The sequence below is a fragment of the Trichosurus vulpecula genome, chromosome 4 (assembly GCF_011100635.1).
Source record: "Trichosurus vulpecula isolate mTriVul1 chromosome 4, mTriVul1.pri, whole genome shotgun sequence".
In the NCBI taxonomy this organism is placed as follows: domain Eukaryota; kingdom Metazoa; phylum Chordata; class Mammalia; order Diprotodontia; family Phalangeridae; genus Trichosurus; species Trichosurus vulpecula.
Window position 1 is genome coordinate 224,828,233 of NC_050576.1, and position 27,477 is coordinate 224,855,709.

General features: G+C 39.0%; 1 protein-coding gene across 1 annotated transcript in view; it reads right to left on the reverse strand.

Annotated features, from left to right (window-relative positions):
* Nucleotides 1–2,512: 2,512 nt before the first annotated feature.
* LOC118846070 (myosin-3) overlaps nt 2,513–27,477 on the reverse strand; it is a 33,222-nt gene continuing 8,257 nt past the window's right edge. Inside the window, exons 9-39 of the mRNA XM_036754246.1 lie at nt 22,231–22,334; nt 22,011–22,149; nt 20,757–20,875; nt 20,508–20,657; nt 19,736–19,906; nt 19,339–19,645; nt 19,188–19,258; nt 18,218–18,305; nt 18,014–18,131; nt 17,018–17,141; nt 16,779–16,915; nt 16,408–16,663; nt 15,778–16,020; nt 15,502–15,678; nt 15,279–15,424; nt 15,025–15,115; nt 14,321–14,710; nt 14,086–14,212; nt 12,845–12,963; nt 12,497–12,693; nt 10,801–10,984; nt 9,771–9,936; nt 8,816–8,940; nt 8,001–8,309; nt 7,670–7,873; nt 7,469–7,594; nt 4,883–5,053; nt 4,656–4,760; nt 3,771–3,866; nt 3,519–3,656; nt 2,513–2,536 (exon numbers count right to left, since the gene is read on the reverse strand). Coding sequence (XP_036610141.1) covers nt 2,513–2,536; nt 3,519–3,656; nt 3,771–3,866; nt 4,656–4,760; nt 4,883–5,053; nt 7,469–7,594; nt 7,670–7,873; nt 8,001–8,309; nt 8,816–8,940; nt 9,771–9,936; nt 10,801–10,984; nt 12,497–12,693; nt 12,845–12,963; nt 14,086–14,212; nt 14,321–14,710; nt 15,025–15,115; nt 15,279–15,424; nt 15,502–15,678; nt 15,778–16,020; nt 16,408–16,663; nt 16,779–16,915; nt 17,018–17,141; nt 18,014–18,131; nt 18,218–18,305; nt 19,188–19,258; nt 19,339–19,645; nt 19,736–19,906; nt 20,508–20,657; nt 20,757–20,875; nt 22,011–22,149; nt 22,231–22,334 — 4,922 coding nt within the window. The remainder of the gene's footprint in view (nt 2,537–3,518; nt 3,657–3,770; nt 3,867–4,655; nt 4,761–4,882; nt 5,054–7,468; nt 7,595–7,669; nt 7,874–8,000; nt 8,310–8,815; nt 8,941–9,770; nt 9,937–10,800; nt 10,985–12,496; nt 12,694–12,844; nt 12,964–14,085; nt 14,213–14,320; nt 14,711–15,024; nt 15,116–15,278; nt 15,425–15,501; nt 15,679–15,777; nt 16,021–16,407; nt 16,664–16,778; nt 16,916–17,017; nt 17,142–18,013; nt 18,132–18,217; nt 18,306–19,187; nt 19,259–19,338; nt 19,646–19,735; nt 19,907–20,507; nt 20,658–20,756; nt 20,876–22,010; nt 22,150–22,230; nt 22,335–27,477) is intronic.

The following is a 27,477-nucleotide window of genomic DNA, read 5'->3' on the forward strand; positions in this document are numbered from 1 at the left end:
AAAATACAGAAGGTAATTTTTAAATGACCATTTTGGCCATCAATGCTTGAGGGCCAATAGCCTTTCAGTTTAATTTCTGACCTCTGAATACCAGTGATAATCACAGGTCAGCAATCCATTCTATTTCTTAATTACTCACTGTTGGCTGAGGCATTAAAAAGGCATATTCCTAGGGATCAGTTCTAGAAAAGCCATGTGATATATAGAGACAAGGAGTCAGAAGGCCTGAGTTCTAATCCCATCTATGCCACTTAGCCATATGGATAAGGGATAGGGACTGGATCTATGATTTCATTGTCATAGGCAACTCTCAGGATGCAGAAACTTCTCTACCAATGCAAGATGACACTTTTTTTTGCAAGTTAGAGTCTTAGAGAGCTGTCTAAAACATTGGGAGTTAAGTGACTTCCCTGGGGTTATACAGCTTGGATGTGTCCTAGGTGGGGCTTAAACCCAGGTAGTCTTGGTTCCCAGGCTTGCTCTTTATCCACTACATCACACTGCCTCCCCATATACACTTCTGAAAAATTTAACATTTGGGAAATCACTTCATCTCTCTGACCCTCCATTTGTTTCTTCATTTGTAAAATGGGGATGATAACACTACATTATCTAACATACAGAAGTATTATGAAGATCAAATAAAAAGCTATACAAAATAATTTTGAAAACTACAATGTGCACCTTGAAATTATTGATGTGTAAACATTCCTATGCTGAAGGCAAAACCCAGGAGATAGTAAACTTTCTAGTTGTTTCCATGGATTTTCCAGCATACTCCTCACCTGTTTGCCTCTATAATGCATATGGGAGATGATCTTGGTGCTATAAAACCAAAGACTTAACTTTAGGGCTTTAAACAGTCATTCTCCCTCTCTGACTCACCCCCTTTCCTAAAGATCTCTCATGGAAGAGAAGAACAAGACTGATGCAAAACTCAGTCCAGATTGGAAGGTGTTGAGGGAGAGGAAGACTTGATATTTGGTCAAAAGAAGCAATTGACTTATGAGCACCATCAGCTCCAGGGGCTTCCCTCCTCTTACTCTGGTTCACTCCCAGAGTAGTTAGACGCAGACCTCCAGGATGTGGGGATGAGAGTCGGAGTCTGAGTCCAAGTGTATACATGTCCTAAGGGCTCTTACTTGCTAGACACGTTCTTAGCAATGGAAGGCCATATTGGAAAGGTTGCCTTCAACTGCTGGTTGACTTTAAAATAATCCAGACCCAGTAAAGTTACTATGATTCCATGTGATTCTAATACTTTCTAATTGGTTGGAAATATGATACAATTAAAAAAAACATTTATTAAATAGCTACTCTGCCCAAGGACAGTGTCCTGTCCTTAGAAGGCTTTCAGTCTAGTTGATAACTACCTGCTCAAAATAAACTCTAGAATTCATGAAGAGAGAGGGAGAGAAAGGTAGGGTAGAAGAGTCTCTTTTCCTCTCTTTTCTACCCTAATTTTGCTGAGGCTTTAGTGTCTCTAAAAGAATGAAGGGAGATAAGAGTACAAAGTTCATCGCTGATGAGAATAGACCCTATCATATCCATTTTAAGAACTCCATGTCTCTGCCTCCCCCATATCTGATAGAAATTGTTCTGAAAATCTCAGAAGAACAGCATCCATCTAAGCCTCAACAAAATAGAGGAAGTATGTTAGATAAACTCCAAGGCCCCTTCTTACTCCCAATTTCTATGGTTTTCTGATTCCATCTATATGTTGTCATCTTTACCCATTGATCCGGACTATAGGTTTTCTAAAGAACACAGGATAATCTGACAGAGAGGAAAACAAGAATATGGCTGAGGAGAAATGGCAGAAACTAAATTAAGATTCTGGGTTATCTAGGTAGATGGAGTGCTAGGCCAAGAGTCAGGAAGACCTGAGTTCAAATCTAGCCTCAGATACTTACTAGCTGTGTGACCGTGGGAAAGTCACTTAACCCTGTTTGTTTCAGTTTCCTCATCATTAAAGATGAGCTGGAGAAGGAAATGGTAAAACACTGTAGTATCTTTGCCAAGAAAACCCCAAATGGGGTCAGGAAGTCAGACATGATTGAAATAACTGAACAACATGAATCAAGATTGGGGCAGGGAGAAGCGTATAAACCTTGATATTGTGTTCTTCCTGCAAGGAAGTAATAAGGTCATTATTTATGAGAACATGACAGCTTTCAAAGTAGTTTCACAGACTCTCTTGATCTTTCCAAAGCTGTGACAGATAAGTAGTGTAGTTGTTATCCCCATGCAACACTGAAAACAAAACAGCCTTTGATTCAACAAATTATTGGCTCACAAAGACATCAACATAAACACAATGATCTCTACATTATTCAGCTCTGGGTGGGGGAAAGGATAGAGTGAAGCTGCTCAAAAATGAAAGCAGAGAAAAGTTTATTATGTGCATGTATATACAGGTGAGAAAAAGCCACATGGCAGCTACAAGCACACGTAGTTAGGAACCAGGGAAATATACATTTTGCATCTTTTCTGCCCAGCTCCCAGGAGTAGATCACTCTTCACTTTCATGTACCACCTGGGAATGGGAAAAAAAATGAAGTCTTTTTTATTCACATCAGATATCACTGCGTTGATCTGCTACTAGACCCTTACTCAAGGCACCTTCATGGATTTACATGCCCGCATTTCAATATGAAAACTCAAGTACATTTTATGGCTCTTACATCTATGAACAGCTACATATATAACTTCAGGCATTCTATTATTTAGAAATTCTGACCCCAACACTTCTTTAGGAAGAAAATAAAACATAAGCTAGGCCAGGAAATAAAGAAGTGAATTTTTAGCAAAAGTGACTACGGTTATCCTTTCTACATTGTGACTTTTTTTATCAGTATATCACAGGTCAGCATAAGAAATCGATTGGGAATTTTGGGGGAGTTTTGCAGAAGCTGCAGATGACATGCAAAGGCCCGCAGATGACAAATAACCTATGTCCAAATGCTTAACCCAAATTTTTCAATAAACACCCCACAAAAAGAGAAAGAAAAAATTCAGATGACTTCTCTGGTTTGAAAGGAGGGCCAAAAAATTTTACATGAATATTCCTGATCGTGTGAGCACCACACCCCAAACCCCCATGATGTGGAAGAGATAACTGTACAACACAAATTTTTTCAAATAAATTTTCCCATTAACTTCAATTATGAAACTAGTAATATTTCAGTAAGAAAAAAAGTCCCCCCATAGGCATGTCCCACTTCCCTGTTGCTGTCTTATACTCCCCTCTCTCCAGGCTAAGGCCTGGATACACAAATCTGAAGTAAATGAAGTGTTAGAAGTGTATAATATCAGACACTCAATTCCCTGCTTTGATGAATCCTCAAAATACACTCCCTAGAGAACAATGGAACAATATTGGTCTTCTATTCTTTCCCTTTGGGGAAACTCTTCAAAATGGTAGCTTATACTTCCTCACCCATTCTTGTCTAACTTATGTCTAACTCAATTTGACTAGTCCTCCTTATCAGTAAGAGTGTTCTTTAGTACCAACTTACTCTGGTAGAGGTAAAATCTCGGGTCTTAGCTCTTAGCTTATTGACTTGAGACTCTGCAATATCTGCCCGTTCTTCAGCCTCCTCCAGCTCATGCTGAGCTTTTCTGAATTTGGTGAGATGAGCATTAGCTTGTTCATCCTGAAATGAAGCAGTCAGAAGAGGTAAAGATCATGGTGTGGGTTTCATCGCGTCTTTTGTAAGAAATAAAAACGGTTTGCCAATTTCTTAACATATTTGTGTTGTATGACTTACGGCCTCCTCAGCTTGTCTCTTGTAGGATTTGACCTTTACTTGCAGTTTATCCACTAAATCCTGTAATCTTAGCACATTCTTCCTGTCTTCTTCACCCTAAGAAGATAAGATAACCATAATAAACTTAACGAGGTATAAGTGGTAGAGCACCAGTGAATACCATTTGAAAGAAATACAGATTAGAGGTACCACAGCCAGTTCTCCCTGGCTCTAATTGCCAGGACAATCACAACAGGAAGATTCTTCCCATCTGGTTCCAGTGGTTCTGAAAACTCCTTGCCACCTGATTGGATCCAATGGAGTTTGGGCTGCATTAGTAAAGCATCAAACTGACTGTTAGCTTTCTGTCACCACTCAATCAAGCAAAAGTCAGTTTTAAAGTCTCTTCTATGTGTCAGGTACTTTGCTAGGCACTGGGAATACAAAAATGAAAATGAAACGGCCGGCCCTCAAGGAGCTTACAGTCTATCAAGGGAGAAAATATGTTTGCGTAGATGTCTGTGTCTGTTTATGTGTATACAAAACATATACAATATAAATATAAGGTAATTTGATATTGAAATCACTATCAGCTAGCACTATAAGGTAAGTCCTCACATAGGAGGTGATACTTAAGCTGAGCTTTGAAGGGAACCAGGAATTCTAAGATTCTAAGCTATGGATCTTTTACAACTGTGGTCTCTGGAACACAGTCACATCATATAAACTCTTATCTTCTATACATCTGTAGGCATTTCTTCTTCCTCTGATATCCTTTCTCTCTATCCTTCACTTATGACTTTTTCTAAGACATTTTTAATTTCAGTATTTTTGGAGAGAAAATGGTGAGGTTCAAACATATCAGAAAAGGCAAAGCAGGAAAATAATTGTTTTTCTTCCACTTGCCTGATAAGTCAGTTCTTTGACTCGCCGTTCATATTTCCTGAGTCCCTTAACCGACTCTGTATTTCGTTTCTGTTCTCCTTCAAGTTCAAATTCTAACTCTCGGATCTGGAAAAATAATTGAGAATAGTTTGCAGGTATAACATAGAAAAGAAGACAGTGTCCAGAAGGCATAGTTCCCTACCACATTACATCTAAAAGGAAAAGTTCCATTTAGCTCTGATAGGTACCCGCGTTTCCAGTTTCTGGATCTGCTTCTTTCCTCCTTTCAGGGCCAGCTGCTCGGCTTCATCCAGGCGGTGCTGCAAGTCCTTCACTGTCTGCTCCAGGTTCTTCTTCATCCGTTCCAAATGGGCACTGGTATCCTGCTCTTTCTTCAGCTCCTCAGCCATTATGGCCGCCTGGCAACGTAAATTACATTCACTTATACCATGTTCACAAAGGATTTCAAGTTTAACAAAATTTTCCTTACTATGAGGCTAATGGTACCATATTTGAGAAAAGAAGAAAGAATGAAATAAATAGGGGCTAACACCAGATATAACAGTAAGATAGCACAATAGGGACCTTGGCAATGAAAAATAGGTAAAAAATAGGAATTTATATGCATATATTTTCATAAGGACCTGAGTTCATTAGCACAAGGAAATCCAGCGAAGGAAGCTCCCTTTCACAATACAATGAGCAACTACTCTACAATGTATAGTATTAGAAGAATGCAGGAACACTGAAGGGACAAGTGACTTGTTGAGGACCACATAGCCAGTATATTTCAGAGGCAAAATTTGAAGCGAGGTCTTTTTGATTCCAAGGTCAGCTCTCTCTATCCACTTTTCCAATGTTTCCTCTCAATACAGAAGCAAGAATTGGGTGCTAGTTAGAAAAATGATTGCTATCAGAGAAAAAATTGGTAGTTTAATAATATTTTTAAAGAGTTAGTTAGCTCTAAAATATATTGAAAATGATAAAATCTTCAGTTCTTGAAGTAGTAATCCTTAATTAAAGACTGCTTTTCCCTTTCTTTAGGCTAGATTGATTGGGCTTCTTTAAGTATATTCAGTGCCTTTATTATTTAGTGCTAATCTTTGCTAAATAGAGGTAGTGAGAGGAAATAAAAAGATAAGTTTTACAAAGGAAACTGCAACATGAAGAGGTTAATTTCTATTAACATTATACTACTAAATTATTGTTACATTACCAAATTCTGAAAATAACAGAATCATAGAATAGAGGGGACCTTAGAGTTCAATTAGCCCAACCCCCTTGTTATAGAGGTTAATATGCTGAGGCCCAAGAAAGTGAAATGATTTGCTCAAATTTCCAAGGTTAGTGAGAGGTGGACCTGAGACTAATCTAGCTTTCTTTCTACTATACCATGGGATAGTTAGGGAATGTCAGGGCTATCTTATGTCCTTTCTGGTGTATCTAGGGTTATCTAAAGAGGTCCCTACAGAGGCTCTTCAGGAAACCTGGGAACTTTCTGATTCCTTCTGGTTGGATCCATCCTAATTTGCGGCAATCAAGTGGTAAGAAGAAGGGATGATGTATGGGGAGATCAGGTGCTCCACTGGTACCTCCAAATTATAAAAAAAAACAGAACCTATAGGAAGACCGTGAAAATGTTGGGTGGATTCTTTGGGAAGTATCTATGGAAGAGTATGGATAATAATCACACAGGATAAAAAGTAAAAGAAGTATACAAAACCCATATTAGTGAGATCATAGAACTATCAAAGTGTTGAAGAAGCATAAAGATAACTAAAACTCATTCTGTATTTCCCAGGCATGGGAGGGGAAAAGTGGAGGTGGTGGTGATAATGCCAAGGACAATGTCTGGATCAGCAGAGTTTTGTTTCTGTAGTTTCTGATTTTGGGTGGGTAAGTCAATAAATTGTAACGATTACAGGATGCATCTGTAACAAGCAGATCTGTGCCACATAACATTTGAAGACCTGAGGACAGATGGGATACTCTCAGAGAGATATAAAAAGATAAGTGGATCTAAAAGCTAACAAAACGAGACTAAAGGAGAAAGAAAGCCAGCCATATGTAAAAGAACAACCAATTGGGGGGGGGGGGGAAGTACTTAGTGTACTCCAGAGAATGTTATCAAAGCTACAGGTGTATAAATGGGACCACGGAGAATGGTATCTTCCCTAGGATGATGGGAAAAGAGGTGAGGGTTGCTTAGGTAAACAAAGAGGGCTTTGTTAAGAAATGGCAATGTTTTAGGGAGAATGGTACCAAATGGTTTCAATTTCGCCTTTGCAATAAATAAAAGAAAGAAAGAATAGAAAGAAGCAGAACATAATCGCTTCTGGTTTCTCACTCTCCATGGTAACTGTGAGACACTGTTGAGGCATATACAAAATTTTTCAACAAGAAGGGAGGGTACAAGCTGAGCCAGAAGTATATAGAATAGAAAGAATGTTTACAGCAAAATGCCATTCATCACACCCATTCATGTATCTATTCCCTAGACAGACTGTAAAGAACCAGTTCTAGGGATGCTTTAACAATCTTGCTATTAAATGATGGGGTTGCCAGTTTAGTGGATGGAGTGCTGGCCTTGGAGATCAGAAGACCTGGGTTCATATCCTGCCTCAGAAGCATACTAGCTATGTAACCTTTTTCACATTCAATTTGTGAAATGAGAATAATAATGTGCCTACCTTTGTACGGTGGTTGTGAGAATGAACTGATATAACATGTAAAGTGCTTTGAAAACTGGCATATAAAATGCTAGCTAATATTAGAGTTCTTGGCAATTGAATGGAGAATAAAAATAAGTAGTTATGAAGAAGAAAAAACCTTACATCTGTTATTGCTTTCTTTGCTTTCTCTTCAGCATTTCTTGCATCCCTACTGGCATCCTCAACCTCACTTTGGAGTTGGGTAACATCCGTTTCAAGCTTCTTCTTTGTATGAATGAGGCTCGTGTTCTAATGTAAAGAAAAAGAACAAAGTTAACCTTGTATCCAAGGCTCCATATTTTCTCCTTGATCACTTTTACTTGCCTGGGTATGCAGCAGTTGCACCCTCTCATTGGAATCCAAGAGCTCCTGTTCAGCCAGTTTCCGAGCTCTCTCAGTCTGTTCCAAAGCAGCTCGGAGTTCTTCCACTTCCGCCTGCAACAAGTTGGCTCTGCGCTCCACGATGGCAAGCTGTTCTTTCAGGTCCTCCTGGCCTCGGAGAGCATCATCCAAGTGCAGCTGGCTATCCTGATCAGAAAGACAAGAAAGATGTTCACGGACATAGAAGTATTACAATCATGACCATTATAGCCCAGGGTCCATAGTTTAACAAATACTTGTGGCTAAGTCAAAAGTTAGGGTGTGCAACACCAACCTTAAGCTGTCCTTGCACATTCCTGAGGTGTTTCAGTGTCTCAGCAGCCTGGCGGTTGGCGTGGCTCAGCTGGATCTCTATTTCATTTAAATCTCCTTCCATCTTCTTCTTTATCCGGATGGCCTCATTCCTGCTTCGCACTTCTGAATCTAGGGCACTCTGCATGGTCTCCACAGTCCTCTGGTAGTTCCTCTTTAGCTGTTCAATCTCTTCATCTTTCTCTGCTATCTTTCTATCAATTTCTGATTTTACTTGCGTCAGTTCAAGCTGGATGCGGAGGATTTTAGCCTCTTCGTGCTCAAGAGCTGCCTTTAAAAGGAAAGAGAAAAAAAATGTATTGGGGACAATTCAGAGAACCCTATGTTTGGGGCCAGGGAAGGCCCAGCTAAATATACCAGCTGCCACTTCTGTAATACCTGAAACTAAGTCTCCAAGTCCATGCTCCATATACATCCATGTTGGTGAGTAGTTACTAGCAATGATAATAAATCTCATCTTTGAGATCTTATATTTATATTTATGCAATAATTTTCTTAAAGGCATTCAGAAGTAATTCTTAGACATAATTACATCTTACAATAATGTTATGCAAAAGGTAAGAAAGGTATTATCACTGCTGTTTTACAGAGGAGTAGTTAAGACAAGGAGAGGAAAAGGAATATAATGAAAAAGATCAGGAAATAAACATATATATATATATATATATATATATATATATATATATATATAAATCAGGAAAAAAAAACAGATATAAATTAAAACAGATACAGCCCTAAGCCCTATTTCCTTCTGCTTTTCTTAACACCAAAACCTACCTCTGCTTCCTCAAGAGCCAGTTGTATATCAGCTTTTTCCAACTCAATCTGCTTTCTTGATTTCTCAAGTTCATGGATGGTTTTTCCATTTCCAGCAATTTGTTCAGTAAGATCCACTATCTCCTCTATGAAGTAAAAAGTGAACATTAGTTTAAAATGCCTAGAGTTCAAAAGATTTTCTCAACCATTGAATCTGAAATTCTCAAAGGTTGCTAGGTGACAGAGAGGATAAAGTGTTGGGCCTAGAGTCAGGAAGTCTCATCTTCATGAGTTCAAATCTGGCCTCAGACATTTACTAGCTATGTGACCCTGGGCAAGTCACTAAACCCTCTTTGCCTCAGTTTCCTCATCTGTAAAATGAGCTGGAGAAGGAAAAGGCAAACCACTCAAGTATTTTTGCCAAGAAAACCCGAAATGGGGTCACGGAGAGTCAGACACTGAAGTAACTAAACGACAATAAAATCTGAAATTCTACCAATATAGTTTTGAGGCAGGAAAACCAACACAGCTCTATGTAAAATGGCATATGCCTCACTGTATATGTGCTAAACTAAAAGCTCTTTCAAGGAAGAGAACATGTTTTAAATTGCTTTCATATTCTCCAACAGCAGCCGGTGAGGACCCTACACACAATTAGGCAGCAACAAATGTTTCATTTGTTTCCTTTCATTCACTGATATACCAGTATATCAGAAGCCGCCCAAAGTCAAGATACTACGTAAGTACAAATGTCAACGATGGCAGTTACTACTTAACTGTTTAGTGGTAGCTAAAGAGGCTATCAACATATTTCTAACAAAGGTGGCAGTATTCCCCTCCTGGCAGCCCTGGAACTGCTTAGTGAGTCTGAGGACATGCTGGGTCAGCACAATTCTTCCTTCTAACACAGTAATGTGATAGGAGTACAAAGGCAGAAATTTTCACAAAATATTCCATATTATCTACTAGAACTTACGCTCTAGATTCTTGTTTTCTCGCTTCACAGTTTCCAGTTGATCTAAGGCTTCTTCATAGGCATTTTTCAATTTGAAGAGTTCAGTGCTCAGAGAGCGGGACTCCTTTAGAGCTGCTTCCAACTCAACCTGACTTTCCTCACACTTTGTCTTCCATTCAGCCAGGACCTGAAAAAAACAAAAGTGTACTGAGTTATACACTGCATTATCCAGCCAATGGACTTCTCAGTTCTGCTCTTCAAAACTCTGCAACCATTAGTGTGGAGAGGCAATGTCAGAACCTGACTCTCCATTTTCCGTCTCTTGCCTCTCCTTTCCTTTAATCTTGTTCTGTGGAAAAGCACAGCCCATAAAGTCACTTTCTCAGACAGATCAAGACTTTGCTCCCTCCAAACCCTATTTTTCATATTTAAAATTATTGTATTGGCCTTATATATACATATATGTGGAGAAAGAGATGTTTCCTTAGTAGGTTTTAAATTTGATCCTGTTGAAGGGGAGCTTTCCATAAGAAGCCTCTGATCAGATTTTCAGTAAGTCTTTAACTATCTCTTTAGCTTCAAGCAGACCAGCAACAGGATGAAGAAAAATCATAGAATCATATGGCTGGAAGGAACGTTAGAGGTCGTATAGTCAAACTTCTTCATTTTACAGATGAGGAAACTGTGACTCAGTTAAATAAATTACCCAAGGACACGTAAGTTATAAGTAGCAGAACCAGGGTTTGAACTTGGGTTCTCTGTTTCCACTACTGCCTCTTAAAAGTCATGTGGAACTGAACAGCACAATATAGTTTGGAAACATCTGCACGAGTAGAAACAGGTTCAAATAGAACCATGAAATGGCAGAGTGGGAAGAAATTTCAAAGATGATTTCATCAAAACTGAAGGCTAGAGGACAGACATGACTGGTCCAAGATCATGGGGCCAATTGGCAGCAGGAGCCATGGGGAGATCCAAGACATCCTCTCTTTCAGACTGGCCCACTTCCTGCTGCACCCTGCTGCTTATGCCGTGTGTGTTAATGAGGTACCTTATCAAAGTTCCTCTGTTTTTTGTCCAGAGCAGCTGACAGTGAGTTGGCTCGCTCAACATCTATTATAAGGTCCTCCACCTCTCCTTGGAGCCGCTGCTTTGTCTTTTCTAAGGAAGCGCACTTTGCATTCACTGCTTCGACCTGCTCCTCAGCATCCTGAAGACGCTGAGCAAGTTTTTTCCTTAAAGGATAAGAGACAAAAGCAAATTCTATTAAAGTTTCATTAGTTTTAAATATCTTTATTCAAGTTAATTTGAGAAGCACTTATTAAGTGCTTAAAACTATGCTAAGTACTAGGGGTTCAAATGAAAGCAAACATAGTTCCTGCCCTCAAGGTATTTGCAATCTCATAGATTCATATTTAGATTTGGGAGGGATCTTGGGGGTCATCTAGTCCAACCTCCTCATTTTACAGATGAGGAAACTATGGGCCATAGAGGGTGAGTGACTGGCCCAAGGTCACACCAGGAAGTAAAGGACAGAAGTAGAATCTTAACCCAAGTCCTCCAACTCCAATGCCAGTGCTCACTGTAACATGTAGCCTTTCATTAACCTGCTGCTCATGCTTCTTTTCTTAACATCTATTTATTCCATCATCCCTAAAGTATTTCTTTTCTTTTTTCTTTTTTTAAGCCAATCAGGGTTAAGTGGTTAAGTGACTTGCCCAGGGTCATACAGCTAATAAATGTTTGAGGCCAGATTTTAATGCAGGTCCTCTTAACTTCAGGGCTGTATCCACTGCATCATGTTAAAGTATTTATTTTCTCCAAAAAAAAAAATTGCTATGAATAGATAAGCTGTATCTTGTCTCCAGAGATGAGCAAAATTCTTTATCTTATTGATGAAAACTTATGGAATATGAGGTACCATTCTGTAGTATAGCAGAGGAAAATAGAAGGTAAAGACATTTCATTAGAGCTTTTATGCACAAGTGATTCTAAATTCAATGTAATAATAGAATATTTTTATATAGTGCTTAGAGATTTAAGAAGTGCTTTATTTCATTTGGTCTGCACAACAATCCAGTGAAAAAGGTACCATTGTCAAGTGATCTGCCCAGGATCACACAGCTAAGAAGTATCTTCCTGACTCGAAGTCTACCATTCTGTCCAATACTCCATTTAGCTGCCCTGACATGATAGGTAGAAGTGACAGGACCAATGTCTACCATGTCTTATCTTTCCCCTTCTTTCCTCAAGCATAGGTGAGACTAGATTTCCCCTAAAAGGTGACAAGGCCATGACTTTATTGGCCCCAAATTGGAGCAAGGCTCAAGCTGTGTCTCCCTTGATACAGCTTCTTGGTGGGCTCTGCCTCTGTTGATGGGGCTTACTGGTTGCTTATGAGCCTAAAAGGTCCCACTCACAGAGAATTGGCACCCTTCAGACTTGGTGAATGTCTGAGACCACCATCCTATCCCACTGACCCGATAGATGCCTGTCCATATGGAGACAAAGAAGGCTATATGAGCTAAGTGCTATCATATATTCTTTCTAAGTTAGGGCTGAGTAAAACTCCTTTTGTTAACCAGTTAATGACCTGTGAGTACCTCATTTAGTCTCACTTAACTTGAACAAATAGGATGCTAGCATCTATCTATTTTAGGTGAGGGGAAAACTTTGGTGGATATTGGTTATATAACAGTGGGATTTTTAGAATATTAATTCCCTCCAAAACAAACATTATTTCATACTTGGCCTCCTCCAGTTCCTCTGTGCGCTGAATGGCATCTGTCTCATATTTGGTCCTCCATTGGGCAACCTCACTATTGGCCTTGGACAATGCCCTTTGAAGCTCAGCCTTGGCTTCTTGTTCTTCTTCATATTGTTCCCGTAACAAGTCACAGTCATGACGGGAAGATTGTAATCCATGGGCCAGGGCATTCTTGGCCTAAGAAATACAAAGAGAACATGGAATGGATTAAGATAAAATATTAGTACTATTTTCAGAATTCAATTTTGGTTGTTTCTGTTAGTTACAGAATTTTCTTATTCTGGTGGTAGAGCAGTAGGCAAATATTATCACAGTATATAGTGTTTACCTTAGTCTCTTCCTCCAACTGCCTCTTGAGTTCTTCAATTTGTTGAGTAAATGCTTGTTTGCTCCTAGAAAGCTGGGATACAATGCTTTCTTTTTCTTCTAGCTGACGGCTCAGCTCACCTGTGACCAAAGGTGGGAGTGGGGAAAGGCAAAACTTTAATATCATCAACACATATGGCACTGTGCTGGTTATTAGAGATACAGAAGCATATGACATGGTTCCTGACCTTATCAGACTTATGATTGTGCTGGAGAGAAAGGATATACACATTAAATCATAAATAGTATCATGTAGCACATGCTAAGTGCCAAGTGATACGATGCTTTAATAAAAGCCACTGGAATGACTTTAACGAATCTTCAGTTCTTTGGTTGTGGCTACTAGCAAGTTAATTTATGTGTGGCAATGGATCAGGTCTGGGAAGAGTTATGTTTTCCCAGTCAAAGGCACTAAAAGTATTTGTTTCCATCCTTACTATTTCAAGCTCAAGATCCATAAAATGGATTACTTCTTTTAAAAGTTACATTTCTTTCCATGATTAAATCAACCAATAGTATTTATTAAGCACCTGCTATGTTCTAGACACTGTACTAGGCACTTGGAATATAAAGAAGAATTAATCTCTTGTTTAAAATGAACAAACTAAGATCCCTTCTTTGGGCTGTCTAGCTTCTTTGCATGAGTAAAAATTCTCCTTATAACTCCTATTAAGAAAAAGGTACAGAAAATGAATCACTTGATTTCACCAATGGCAAAATGGAGGAGTGGTGAGGTCTCAGAACTAGAAATCAGGAGGTCTTTTTTAGTGCCCACTCTCTGACTCATGATGTGGGACATGATCCTTAATCTCTCTGGGCTTCAGGTTCCCCAGTTGTATAATGAAGAAGTTGGACTAAGTGGCAGTTTAAGTTCTAAAACTCTAGGTTGCTATGATTTGTTGGGCAATTGCTCTTTCCTATCTTTTCCAGAGTTATTCTCCTTTTCTAGTAAATCACCTAGCATCTCTTTATGAACTGTTTCAACTGTGTTTCCTAAAAATGAACTTCCTTAGACACTCTCTAAGGCTTCTTGTCCTTGGTGAGAATCAGCTCTGCCTTTGATAACTCCGATCTCATCACCTGGGGGTGCTTTTCGTTACTTCTGCACCATTCGCTGACACGAGCATGTCTTACTTTTGAAAAATATTTAATCCACTCTCAGATCTGAGTTATTTCCCTTTCTGCTTTCTGTTGCATACTCACCGGACTCGGTCTGTAAACGAGCCTTCTGAGCGGTCAGCTCATTCAAACTCCTTTGAGTTTCTTCCGTCTTGCTCCGTGACTCACTTATCTGGTCCTCCAGTGTCCGGCATATCTTTTCTAGATTTGCCTAAAAAGTTGAGAAACCACAGCCTCATTATTCAACTTATAATTGAATCAACATTAGGGTTTCTAATCAGTTAAGAGTTTTCGTCTTTGACATTCAAAAGAAAAGCACCTTGGATTTCGATACGCTTTCCACATTACTAGCGAGGTCATCAATCTCCAGTTTGAGTTCACTCTTCTCCTTCTCCAGTTTCTGTTTGACCCTCTGCAGGTTGTCGATTTGCTCACTGAGTTCAGCCGCACTGTCTGCGTGCTTCTTCCTCAACGTGGCGACCATAGCTTCGTGCTGTAGCGTGGCCTCTTCAAGATCCCGGCGCAACTTGAGGAATTCTGCCTCTCGCTTCTTGTTGAGTTCGATCTGGGTTGAGGTGACGCCTCCAGCCTCCTCCAGTCTTTCACTCAGCTCCTCTAGCTCCCGGGCATAGTCACTTCGTTGTTTCTCTGCCTTTGCCCGAGTGGCCCTCTCTGCTTCAATCTCCTCTTCCAACTCTTCAATTCGAGCCTGCATAAGGTAGTCATACATAGTCACTATTTCAAGGATAACTTTAAATGTAAAAAAAAAAATTAATTGTTAAATAAGGAAAGTGTGACATTCCATGCAATGCAGACACAGTGATTTGTTTTTCTTACTTTGTGGTTATCACTTTTCTGAGAGCAGAATGAGAAAGAACTTGGAGGAACAAGTAGGGCCCCACCCATTTGAATTATCTTTATAACTCCCCAAATTGCCATCTCCAACAAACTCTTATTTTACAGGGGCAAAGGATATGTGATTGGTTATATCAAATTCTACATCATCCCCATGAAGCTTCTCACTTGTAGTTCTTTGATTTTCTTTTGGAATTGAAGACCCAAAGTCTGCTCATCTTCTAGTTTGCTTTGCAACTGGCTATATTCAAAGTCCTTCCTATGGTAGAAAAAAATACATTTAAAAATATAAAGAAAACACATCAGAACCACACACTTTTAGATACAGAAGGGACATTAAAGATGATCTGAACTCATTTTACAAGCAAGGAAACTGAGAATCAAATAATTTCAAAATAAAAACAAGTAGTTTTATGGCATACTTCTTCAGTCTTTCATCCAACTGCTGTTTGTCATTTTCTAAATCTAGTATGGATTCCTGGGCAAGTTTCAAGTCTCCTTCAAGCTTTCTTTTATTCCTTTCAAGGTCTACACGAACTTTCTTTTCTTGTTCCAGGGAGCTTTCAAGCTGAAAGAAGGATAGTTTTAGTTTGATAACAAATGGCTTTTAAATTATGATTGTTTCTTTAGCTGACTATAACTCACATCATCAACTTGCTGTTCCAGTTTGCTCTTAGTTTTTGTCAACGTATTGACTTTGTCTTCTTCAGCTTGGAGGTCATCCAGAGTTTGTTGATGGGCCTCTTGGAGAGCCTTCTTCTCCTTTGTTAGCTTTGCAATCGTTTCATCCAAGCCTGCCAATTCCTCAGTTAGATTTTTAACCTGTGAAAAAGCACACAGGAAGGCACAGTAAATTATCTGAGCACCTACCCTGAGTCCCTCAGTGACTTAAACAAGAAGAAATACTCACAAACATCATACCTTGTTTTCTGTAGCATGTTTCTCCTTTTCCACCTTGGCTAGTGTCAGCTCAAGGTCATCAATGTCTTTCTTGAGTTCTGAACATTCATCCTCCAGTTTCCTCTTCTTGGCTGTCAGTTCAGCATTGATCTCTTCTTCATCCTCAGCCCTTTCTGTCACTTCCTTGATTTTAGCTTCAAGTTGAAATTTGGCTTTAATCAGCTGGTCACATCTTTCCTCAGCATCCAACAAATTTTCACTTTCCTTTGAAAGAGAGAGTTATTTCCTTTAAGGAGATAAATTCTGACATGTCTTACATCCTTAATTATTCAGTAAGCACTACACTATTCTCTAACTAGTAAATGTTAGATTTTACATTGAAAAAGTAACACTAATTAACTGGTGCTTCAATTAATTAAATCAAAGATCACAGATTTAGAATAGAAAGAGACCTTAGAAATCAACTAGTCCAATCTCCTCATTTTACAGACAATGAAACTGAAGGTAAAGTGACTTGTCCACAGTCACATACTAGTAGAAAACAGAGGAAGAATTTAAACTCGTGTCCTTTGACTTCAAAACTAGAACCATTTTTATTGTATCATGCTGGCTACTAAAAGGAAATTGTAGAAAGGATTACAAAATACATACAGATTGTACTTGGAGCTGAAGGTCATTTTTTTCTTGTAGCAGAGTCACCATTTTTTCCTCAAGCTCCTTTCTTTTTGCCTCTGACTTGGCAAGTTCATCTTTAGTTTTCTGGAATTCTTCCTTGATGGTGGCCATCTCTTTTTCTGTTTCAGCACTCTTGAGGAGGGGCTTAATCTTGAAAAACAACTTCATCCACGGCCAGTGTTTGACATTCATGAATGAGCGAATGTTGTACTGAATACAAAAGATGGACTCCCTGTAAGAAAACTTTGGTTACTTTGCGAAGAATCTTTTTTTCTCCCAAAATTTGTGTGTGTGTGTGTGTGTGTGTGTGTGTGTGTGTGTGTGTGAGAACTAAGACAGTAGTCTACCTTCTCTGGACCATCTTTTGAAATTCCACTCTCATGAGGAACCCTCTGCACACAGCCTGAGTCCGTGTAATCAATTTAGCCAAACGATCATCCCTCATCTCTTCCAGAGTTCCCAATAAGCCAGCTTTAAAGAACACCTTAAAGGAGAAAAGTCAAAGCAACACTTAGTTTTTTATTAGTTTTAAGTAAGAAAGTAAGTGCCTAAGATATGAAATATATTGGAAATATTAAGCAATTACCTTGGTATGTCCAAATTTGTACTGGGTGTGGTCAATATCAATAGATGCCAACAATTTTTCACAAGCTTTCTTGCTGTCAATAAACTGTCCCTCTGGGATAGCACTGGCATTCAATACACGGTACCTGAAAATTTAAACACAAGGCAAATGTTGGATTGCTAAAGTTGTAAGAAACTTAAAGATGATCAAGTCTAAGCAACCCATTATATGAATAAAGAAACAGAGATGCAAAGAGCTGAAGTGATTTGCCCAAAGTCATGCCAGAACCACAGTTAGGACTAACATCTCCTGACTAGGATACATGGTTCAATGTCTAGAAAATAAATATATACATCTCATTAAAGTGGTGAATTAAGAATTCCAGAAGGAAGTCCATCAGTTTTTATTTCAAAGTGACCTCCCATCGGTACTTCTCTATTTCAGCTAACAAATAAGTAGTCTTAAATCACAGGTCTAACCATTATCACTCCCTTGCTCAATAAATTACAGTGGCTCCCTATTACCTCTAAAACTCCTCTCTGGCATTTAAAACCCCAGTCTTGTCATAAATGACTATTTTACACAGTCTGTAGTCCAGACAAACTGGTGTCCTTGCTGTTCCTCAAACATGCATTCTTTCTTCTGTTTCTGTGCCTCACCCTGTCTGGAGTACATCCATGCCTTATACCTCTTAGAATTTCTAGTTGCCTTCAAAGCTCAGCTCAAGTGCCATTTCTTACATGAGGTTTTCTAGATCCTCCCAAATGCTGGTGCTTCCCACCACCAAATTATTATGTAACCAACTTACTATACACTTCTATATGTAGATGTGGTCTCCTATGATAGAAGGTCAGGAATATTAATGTCAGGAACTATTTCATTCTTGTCTTTGTAATCTCAAAATGCCTGGCACATAAGTAGTCTCTTAATAAATGCTTGCTGTTCAATTGATTGATTCAGATGCCAGCATTATCCCTTCTCATTAGAAGAATAAGACATGAATTTTTAATCCCATACCTTTGTTTAAAATCTCCATAAAGGATCCTATTTGGGAATCCCTTTCTGCAAATCCTGATACCTTCCAGAACACCATTACAGCGTAGCTGATGTAAAACAAGATGGTGTTCCATGGCCCCTGAGATAAAGAAACAAAAAAAAAATCAGATACACACCAAATTATCTGGCATGGTGAGTAGTTTGGAGATCCATATTGTGAATTACCTGGGGTTTTGGTTTCATTGGGAATTATACAACGCACAAAATGAGGGTGAGTTGTTCTTAAATTTGACATCAACTTGTTCAGATTTTCCTAAAAAAATACAAGGTAGGCATGTCACAAAGCTTTCCAAAAATATATTTTTTTTTCTGATTTACCACTCCTTACTGAGCAGCTCTAGATTTTTACGGAATGAAAAGAAGTATCCTTTAGAATTATGTCTAAATATAAATGAGTAACAACCTTAACCTTCAGTTTTTGTGACAGATGGTCTTATGTGGACAGAGGCATAGTGGACATTTTAGTAGTACATGTTCAATTACATTATCCTCTTTTATCCAGTTCACTGACTCCAAGTAGCTATCATTTATATAGCACTTTGAGGTTTGCGAAGCACTTTACATATTTTTTCTCATTTGATTCTCAAAACCATCCTGTGAAGTAGGTGCCGTTATTATCTCTACTTTACATATGAGGACACTAAGTCTAAGAAAAGCTAAACGACTTGCCCAGGGTCACATAGTGAGTTTCTGAGATATATTCTAACCTGGATCATCTTGACTTCAAGTCAATGAGGCTCAACACTCTGAAATACACACACACAGACGACACACACAGACACACACACATACACACACACACATTTATAGTTTTCTGAGGTCATCCACTGGGGTATTAGGTACAAATCCTATGTCATAAATCAAGTCTAGGATTTGTCAAGGGCCTACTGTGTGTAAATGTAGCTAGTTCCCCACTTAGTTGTGTTAAACACAGTAAAAAATAATAATCAGTTTCTGGACCTACTTTCAAACTACAATGTTTCAACTATAATAGATCACATTATTAATACATCTCATTAAATATTAGATGATAAGGTGATAAGCTTAAGGCAATATTGTAGCTCTCAAATAAATCTGGTTTGGAACTCCTGGTTTTGAGCTTAATGTATAATAATACTTTTAAAATGTCCCCTACCCGGAAAAGAGCTGAGACAGTTTGAAATGAAGACCCCTTCTTCTTGGCTACCTTCTTCTTTCCACCATCTGCTGAAAGAAATAATTATAAATTCTCAGCTACATAAAACTAATTAAGACAAAAAACAAAGATAATTTCTTAGTTTTATTACCATCTACAGCAGAAAATGTAGCATAAAGATGAGCCAAAAGTTTGTTAGATGATTTCTGGTATAATCCAACAACAGTCTCATTCAGAGGGTCCTTGTTCTTCTCTAGCCAACCAGTGACACTGTAGTCCACAGTGCCAGCATAGTGTATGAGGGAGAAATGGGCCTCAGCCTTCCCTTTGGCAGGCTTAGGTTTCTGGAAGTTGCTGGACTTGCCAAGGTGCTGGTCATACAGCTTGTTCTTGAAAGAAGCATCTGTTGCTTTGGGGAACATACACTCTTCTTCCAGGATGGAGAAAATGCCCATTGGCTGTATTTAAATCAGGGAAAGTTAATACACATAAATGTGAACTGTGGTAACATATTGTACAGGAGGACTTTTTTATAGTTGAAAAAATACCTTCTCAATGAGCTCAATGCAGGCAGCCAGGTCCATCCCAAAGTCAATGAACTCCCACTCAATGCCTTCCTTCTTGTACTCCTCCTGCTCCAGCACGAACATGTGGTGGTTGAAGAACTGTTGCAGTTTCTCATTGGTGAAGTTGATGCACAGCTGTTCCAGGCTGTTATACTAATACCAAAGCATAATTTTAGTATGAAATATCAGACTTCAAATCAAAATTTAAAAGTTCAACATAGATTTCCTTCATTGCCTCAAGTTTTGACTTTTCTACGACCTCAGGCCTTCTTCCTACTTTGTTTCCCAAACCAAATTTCATCCTATAAATGAAAGGAGTTGGACCAGATCACAGCCTCCAAATCCCAGATTTGGGTAGATCACAAGCACCCTCTAATGTATTTACATCTGTTCCTAACATCACAACCAAGAAGATACTGATATTTGAGTTCTTTTTGTTGGTTCATTACTGATTTCTAAATACTTTTCCAAGCTAATTCGTGGTGTTATTCTTTGATAAATGTGTTTTTTTCTTATTTTAGTCCACAATATATAATTCAAAATTCTAGTTGGCCATCATTCCATCTTTTAAAAATAATTGCAAATCTTCCAAATATGGCAGTTCTCTTCTACCTAATCTCTTCTCACTCTAGTTTTGCATAAAAATGCCATGAATGGTTAAAGTAAGTTTAATATGGCTGTAACATCAGAAACATCAAAGTCCCAAGAGCAAAAGTTGTAGACAAATTCACTGCTAGAAAAAAACATGACGAACCTCAAATATTTCAAAGCCTGCAATATCTAAGACACCGATGAAGTGTTGTCTTGGCAGCTTAGTATCTAGTTGCTGATTGATGCGTGTTACCATCCACAAGAATAATTTTTCATACACTGATTTGGAAAGAGCATTCACAGCATGGTGCACCTAGCAAAAACAAAACAAAACAAAACAAAACAGGTATTTGAGTTAAAGCCAATTGTCATCAAGTATTAAGCATCTATTTGTTCTGAGTTAGTCACTTACCTGATCTACAGTTTGACCTTTGGTAACATATTCATTTCCAACTTTCACCCTGGGGAAGCACAAGGCTTTCAGCAGATCAGAAGAGTTGAGGCCCATCAGATAGGCTGTTTTGTCAGCCACTAGCAGAAAGATAAAGACACATTACATGTGAGATCACAGGAGGAATTATCAAATGGAAAAGCCATATAATGCATTATTCAAATATTCTCAGAAGCTGTTTTCAAATACATAAGCCTTTTTTCCCCTTCTCAATAGTTCTCACCTCTTCTATTTGCTCTTTCAAAAGAACACTGATTTCATCAATGTAGGGAACCCCCTGTACCAACACCCCGGCTGCTTTAGTAGGTGGTTTTATTAATTGCTATACTTAAAAAAGAAAAAAAAAGCCAGTTGCCATATTTTGGTGATGAGCTTCTCTGAACATAGAGAGATCTGTGGACAATCAACAGTCTACATTACTAAGTATACAACACTGGAATAGCCTTGGAGAATTCAGACCCAACACGCCACAGGTCAACAATGGTCAACAGAGCAGGAAAGTGATTTGTAATGAAAGAATAAAATCCTTAGAATGAGATTTTGTCTCCCAGGAAACATGACACGTTTTTTGAGAAAGCAAGATCCAAATCTAGAATGGCTCCAAACATTAATGGCACCCAAATGAAACAGCAGCATTCTAGTGATACAACAAATGTGAATGGCAATATTCCGCCAAATTCTTCATCTTTGCACATACGGTACAGGGGAAAGAGTGGCAGATTTGGAGTTAGAGATCCTGAGTTTGAAGCCCTGCTTTGCACTTAGTATCTGTATGACTTTGTTGTTGTTGTTGAGTTGTTTTTCAGTCATATACAACTTTTCATGACCCCATTTGGGGTTTTCTTGGCAAAGTTACTGGAGTGGTTTGCCATTCCTTCTTTAGCTCATTTTACAGATGAGGAATTGAGGCAAACAGAGTTGAGTGACTGGCCCAGGGTCGCACAGCTAGTAAGTGTCTGAGACCACATTTGAACTCAGGAAGTCTTCTTGACTCCAGGCCCAGTACTCTATTCACTGCGCCACCTAGCTATGGGTCAGTCATTTAAGTTCTTTGTGCTTCACTCTTCTTATGTGTAAAATGAGGGCATTGGAACACCCAAAGTTAGGGCAGCTGCTCCCAAAGAAGAACTTTCAGGTTATTTCCACAAAAATGACCTAGAGAATTATCACAGTAGGATTCCTCCTTGGGCTGTGGTTCACTGGTAAGATTTTTACCTTCAGTGCCATCTGGCTCTGCCTGTTCTTCTCGCTGTTTCTGCTTGAACTTCATGGTACCATAATGCATCACAGCCCCTGTCAGCTTGTAGATTCCTGACTTCTCGTCCGGACTGAAGCCCAAGATGTCAATGGCACTCTAGAATTTAAAGAACAGCAAATAAGTTGACCTGAGTGGTAGATAAGTGATCTTCTACATTTCTCATTCCACTCTACTTACATCTGTAGCTAGCAACTCCTCTGTATCATCAATGCTTGCCACTAAGATTTCACCCTGGCTAATGAACGGGTAATCATAAGGATTGGTTGTAATAAGCAGCAACTCTGAAATAAAATAGGGATTTTAAAAGATTACGCAGATGGAAGAAAGAACACATATCATGAATTTTAACCAGTATATTTTTCTCTAGAGCTGGAAAGTCTCCTCTTAGAAACAAATCTAAGAAGTGAGATCCTCTAGAGTGGAAAATTAAACTCATTGGAGGCCCTTGTGACTCTCCAGCTCATATCACCTAGGTAAAAGGTTTTAAAAAGAATTGCTGATCCCTTATCCTTGTATGCTGGCATTGTGCACAAAGCCCAAAAACATCTGAATGGAAAATTGACATTCATCAATTAAGAAATAATAGTATTATAGCCCTGTAGGGGGAAAATACAGCTTATTTAAGATGTGCCCTATTCCAGAAGAACCAGACATTAAATCTTTTAGAATTATATCTTTAGAAACCAACAGTGCTGTATCTCCAGTTTTGAGATAGGATATACATCAACTATCTACCATGAAGGTACTTGCTGACCTAGGGTAGCAAATTCATCATGAATCATGTGGGTCATGTGCACATGAATTTTACTATGGTGTTACATAATAAGCCTTAGATTTAGAATATTTGGATTTAAATCCTGGCTCCATTACTAACCCTGTGACCTTAGGCAAGTCTTTTCATCTCTCTGGGCCTCAGTTTCCTGTTTTGAAAAATGAGAGAATTAGACTAGATTGCTTCTAATGTCCAAACAAAAGATATCAATAAAATTTTAAAATAAAAAATAGAGAGAAATAAAAGTTAGGGGCAAAGAGAGGGGAGGTGGAGGATGGAAAATATCCCAGCCAGAACAATTTTTAAGATGGCAAAGAATATGGTGGAAAGGACAGCTAGATCATAGATGTACTGAACATTCACAAGTTCTTAAACCCTTGTCTGGCAATAAGTAGGTTCTTGTTACAGAATAATGTGGGACTGCCCTGAAAATTTATGGCAGGACAGGTACAGGATGCAACAAGAGACAGAACACCCAGTTCTCACACATGTACTCCAACAAAAAGCTAAAATTTGCTCCAGATGAAGTAATGATCAAGAAATAGGAGGGGGGGTGGGGGTGGGTGGAGCCAAAGATGGCAGCTGGAAAGCAGGGACTTGCTTAAACTCTCCCCCAAATCCCTCCAAACACCTGTAAAAAATGGCTCTGAACAAATTCTAGAGTTGAAGAACCCACAAAATAGCAGAAGGAAACAGGTGTCCAGCCTAGGAGAGCCTGGATGGTCGCCAGGAAGGGTGTATCGCACAGTGCTGGGAGTGGAGCGCAACCCAGCATGGGCCATGCTGGGACAGACCAGACCCAGAGTCAGCCAGCCAGAACAGGCCTTGGGGCCATGAAACAGTGAGCTATGGCAGTTACCAGACTTCTCAACCCACAAATGCCAAAGAGCAGGTTAGTGGGAAACTGTGGGATTGAGTTCAGAGTTGTCTGGCCACCAGCCCTGGGGGTGGCGGAGGTGGTGCAGCAGTGGCCATGGCAGCAGCAGGAAGCTACTGAGGCTGCCTCCAGAGCTCCAGCATCAGCTGCTTCCCGAGTCCCTGGCTCACACGGTGGGAGGAATCTAGCAGTGGATCAGAGTGGGAGTACAAGAAGTACTTTGTGGACACACAGGCAGATTCTCTTGCTGTGCCCTGCTTGGATGTATATTGCAGTCTTGGTTGGCAGTTCCTGGGGGAGGAGGAGCACTGCTGTGAAAGAGCCTGGGGTGACGGTGGAGTAAAAGTATCTCTGAAAACAGCAGTGCTTGGATTCTAAAGCTTGGGACAAAGTACTCTCTACTCTACAAGCAGTCATATCCTGACAAAAAGCTCAAGGGTCAAGAAGTTGGCTGGGAACATGAACAGACAGCAAAAATGAACTCAGACTCAAACTCAAACTCTAGATTCCTTTGTTGGTGACAAAGAAGAACAAAACATACAGCCAGAAGAAGTCAATGAAGTCAAAGAGCCTATATCAAAAGCCTCCAAGAAAAATATGAATTGGTCTTAGGCCCTGGAAAAGCTCAAAAAGGATTTGGGAAAGGAAGTTAGAGAAGTAGAAGAAAAACTGGGAAGAGAAATGAGAGTGATGCAAGAAAACAATGAAAACCAAGTCAATGACTTGCTAAAGGAGACCCAAAAAAATACTGAAGAAAATAACACCTTAAAGAATAGACTAACCCAAATTTCAAAAGAGCTCCAAAAAGCCAATGAGGAGAAGAATGCCTTGAAAGGCAGAATTACCCAAATGGAAAAGGAGGTACAAAAGACTACCAAAGGAAATACTACCTTAAAAATTAGAGTGGAGCAAGTGGAAGCTAGTGACTTTATGAGAAATCAAGATATTATAAAACACAACCAAAGGAATGAAAAAATGGAAGACAATGTGAAATATCTCATTGGAAAATCCACTGACCTGGAGAATAGATCCAGGAGAGATCATTTAAAAATTATTGGACTACCTGATAGCCATGATCAAAAAAAGAGCCTAGATATCATCTTTCAAAAAATTATCAAGGAAAACTGCCCTGATATTCTAGAACCAGAGGGTAAAATAGAAATTGAAAGAATCCACCAATCACCTCTTGAAAAAGATTCCAAGAAAAAAACTCCTAGTTATATTGGCATCAAATTCCAGAGTCGAAAGGAACAATTTAAATATTGTGGAAACACAATCAGAATAACAAAAGATCTATCACCTTCTACTTAAGGGATCGAATATGACATTCCAGAGGTCAAAGGAGCTAGGATTAAAACCAAGAATCACCTACCCAGCAAAACTGAGTATAATGCTCCAAGGCAAAATATGGATTTTCAATAAAATAGAGGACTTTCAAGCTTTCTCAAGGAAAAGACCACAGCTGAATAGAAAATTTGACTTTCAAATACAAGAATCAAGAGATGCATGAAAATGTAAACAAGAAAGAGAGTTCATACAGGAGTTACTAAAGTTGAACTGTTATGTTTACATTCTTACATGGAAAGAGTAATTCATGAGACCTTTCTCGGTATTAGGGGAGTTGAAGGGAATATATAGAGAGGGCACAGAATGAGTTGAATATGAAGGGATGATATCTAAAAAAATGAAATAAATTTAAGGGGTGAGAGAGGAACATATTGAGAGAGGGAGAAAGGGAGAGATAGGATGGGGTAAATTATCTCACGTAAAAGTGGCAAGAAAAAGCAGTTCCGTTGGAAGGGAAGAAGGAGCAGATGAGGGGGAACGAGTGAATCCTACTCTCATCAGATTCAACTTGAGGAGGGAGTAACATACACACTCAATTGGGTACCTTACCCCACAGGAAAGTAGGGAGGAGGGGATAAAAAGGGGGGATGATAGAAGGGAGGGCAGATAGGGGGAGGAGGTAATCAAAAGCAAACACTTTTGAAAAGGGACAGGGTCAAGGGAGAAAATTGAATAAAGGGGCACAGGATAGGATGGAAGGAAATATAGTTAGCCTTTCATGACATGAGCATTGTGGAAGTATTTTACATAATGATACATGTGTGATCTATGTTGAATTGCTTACCTTCCTAGGGAGATTGGGTAGGAAGGGAAGAGGGGAGAGAATTTGGAACTCAAAGTTTTAAAAGCATATGCTTAAAAAAAAGTTGTTTTTTTCATGCAGCTGGGAAGCAAGATGTATAGGGAATGGGGCATAGAAATCTATCTTGCCCTACAAGAAAGTAAGGGGAAAGGGGATGGGGGCGGTGGGGAGTGGGGTGAAAGAAGGGAGGGCTGACCCGGGAATGAGGCAATCAGAATATATGCCATCTTGGAATGGGGGGGAGGGTAGAAAAGGGGAGAAAATTTGTAACTCAAAATCTTGTGGAAATCAATGTTGAAAACTAAAATATTAAATAAAAATGATAAAAAAAAGAAATATGATGAGAAACTATAGTAAGTAACTTCTTCCACCTCAAAACTGCACAAAAAGTCGGTCATAAGCCCATAGACAATACAAAAGGAGGCAACCAGCAAAGTCAGTGACAATGTAGGCAAGCTGGTAGCCTCTACATCTGGCCAGAGGCACATGTATACTGGAAGGTTCTATGTTCAGAAGGCAGCAAGAATAGCAAGTCCCCTAAGAAGAAGCCAGGGAGATCAGAAGGCCTCAAGGTGGAAACCTTGGAAGAACAACAATCAGAGTGGCATGGCAGTTCTCAGATCAGAGCACTCTAGGTACACAAAGGCTCTTTGGTCCTAACACTGTCAAAAAGCTGGGGTTTTAACACCAGAAGGCAGCATAGAAACATAGGATGAGACCAAGCAGAGGCTGCCCACTCCACCTAAAAAAGTATAGGAGGAGGCACATTCTGCCCCTGGCCACAATTCCAGGAACCAAAGCTGGAAAAATGATTAAATCAATGAAAGCATTGACCAATATCAAAAATTACTGAAGATCTAAAGATCCTGGAAAAAAGGGGCAAGTGACTATGGAGCAACTATGAGAAAACAACTCAAAGGAAAAAAATGGCTTTTCAACAAAACATACATAATCACCTCAAGTATTTAGCAAGAAGTCTTTGAACACTCTAATGGACCAAAGAGAAATTAATGACTCCATGAAAGAGCAAGAAATAATAGAAAAAAAAACCCAAAGATTGAAAAAATATAGGAAACTGTAAGATATCCGGAGTAAAACATAACTGACCTGGAAAACAAGTCAAAGAGATAATTTAAGAATCATTTAATTCCTGAAAACTATAGCAAAAAAAAAAAAAAAGCCAGGACATTATATTTCAAAAGAGCTTAAGTATCTACTTGTCATAGATAAGTACTCAAATCTATTAGAACCAAAGGGCAAAATAACGATAACAAGAACCTACTGATCACCTCCTTTAAAAAAAAAAGGAAAGGAAAAAGAAAAGGAAAAGTCCTAAGAATGTTATAGCCAAAGCCCAGAGCTTCCATGTCAAATAAAGAATACTTCAAACATACAGAGAGAAGCAATTCAAACACCAAGGGATCACAGTCAGTATAATACAAGACCTGGCAATTTCTCCTAAAATCCAGAGACCTTTGGATACAATATTCCAAAAGGCAAAAGATATGGATTTATGATCAAGACTAACTTACTTGAAAAGCTTAGTAAAATTTTACGGGTGGGAAAATAGACCTGGAATGGAATAGTGGACTTTCAAGCACTTCTGATGAAAAGACTAAAGCTCTC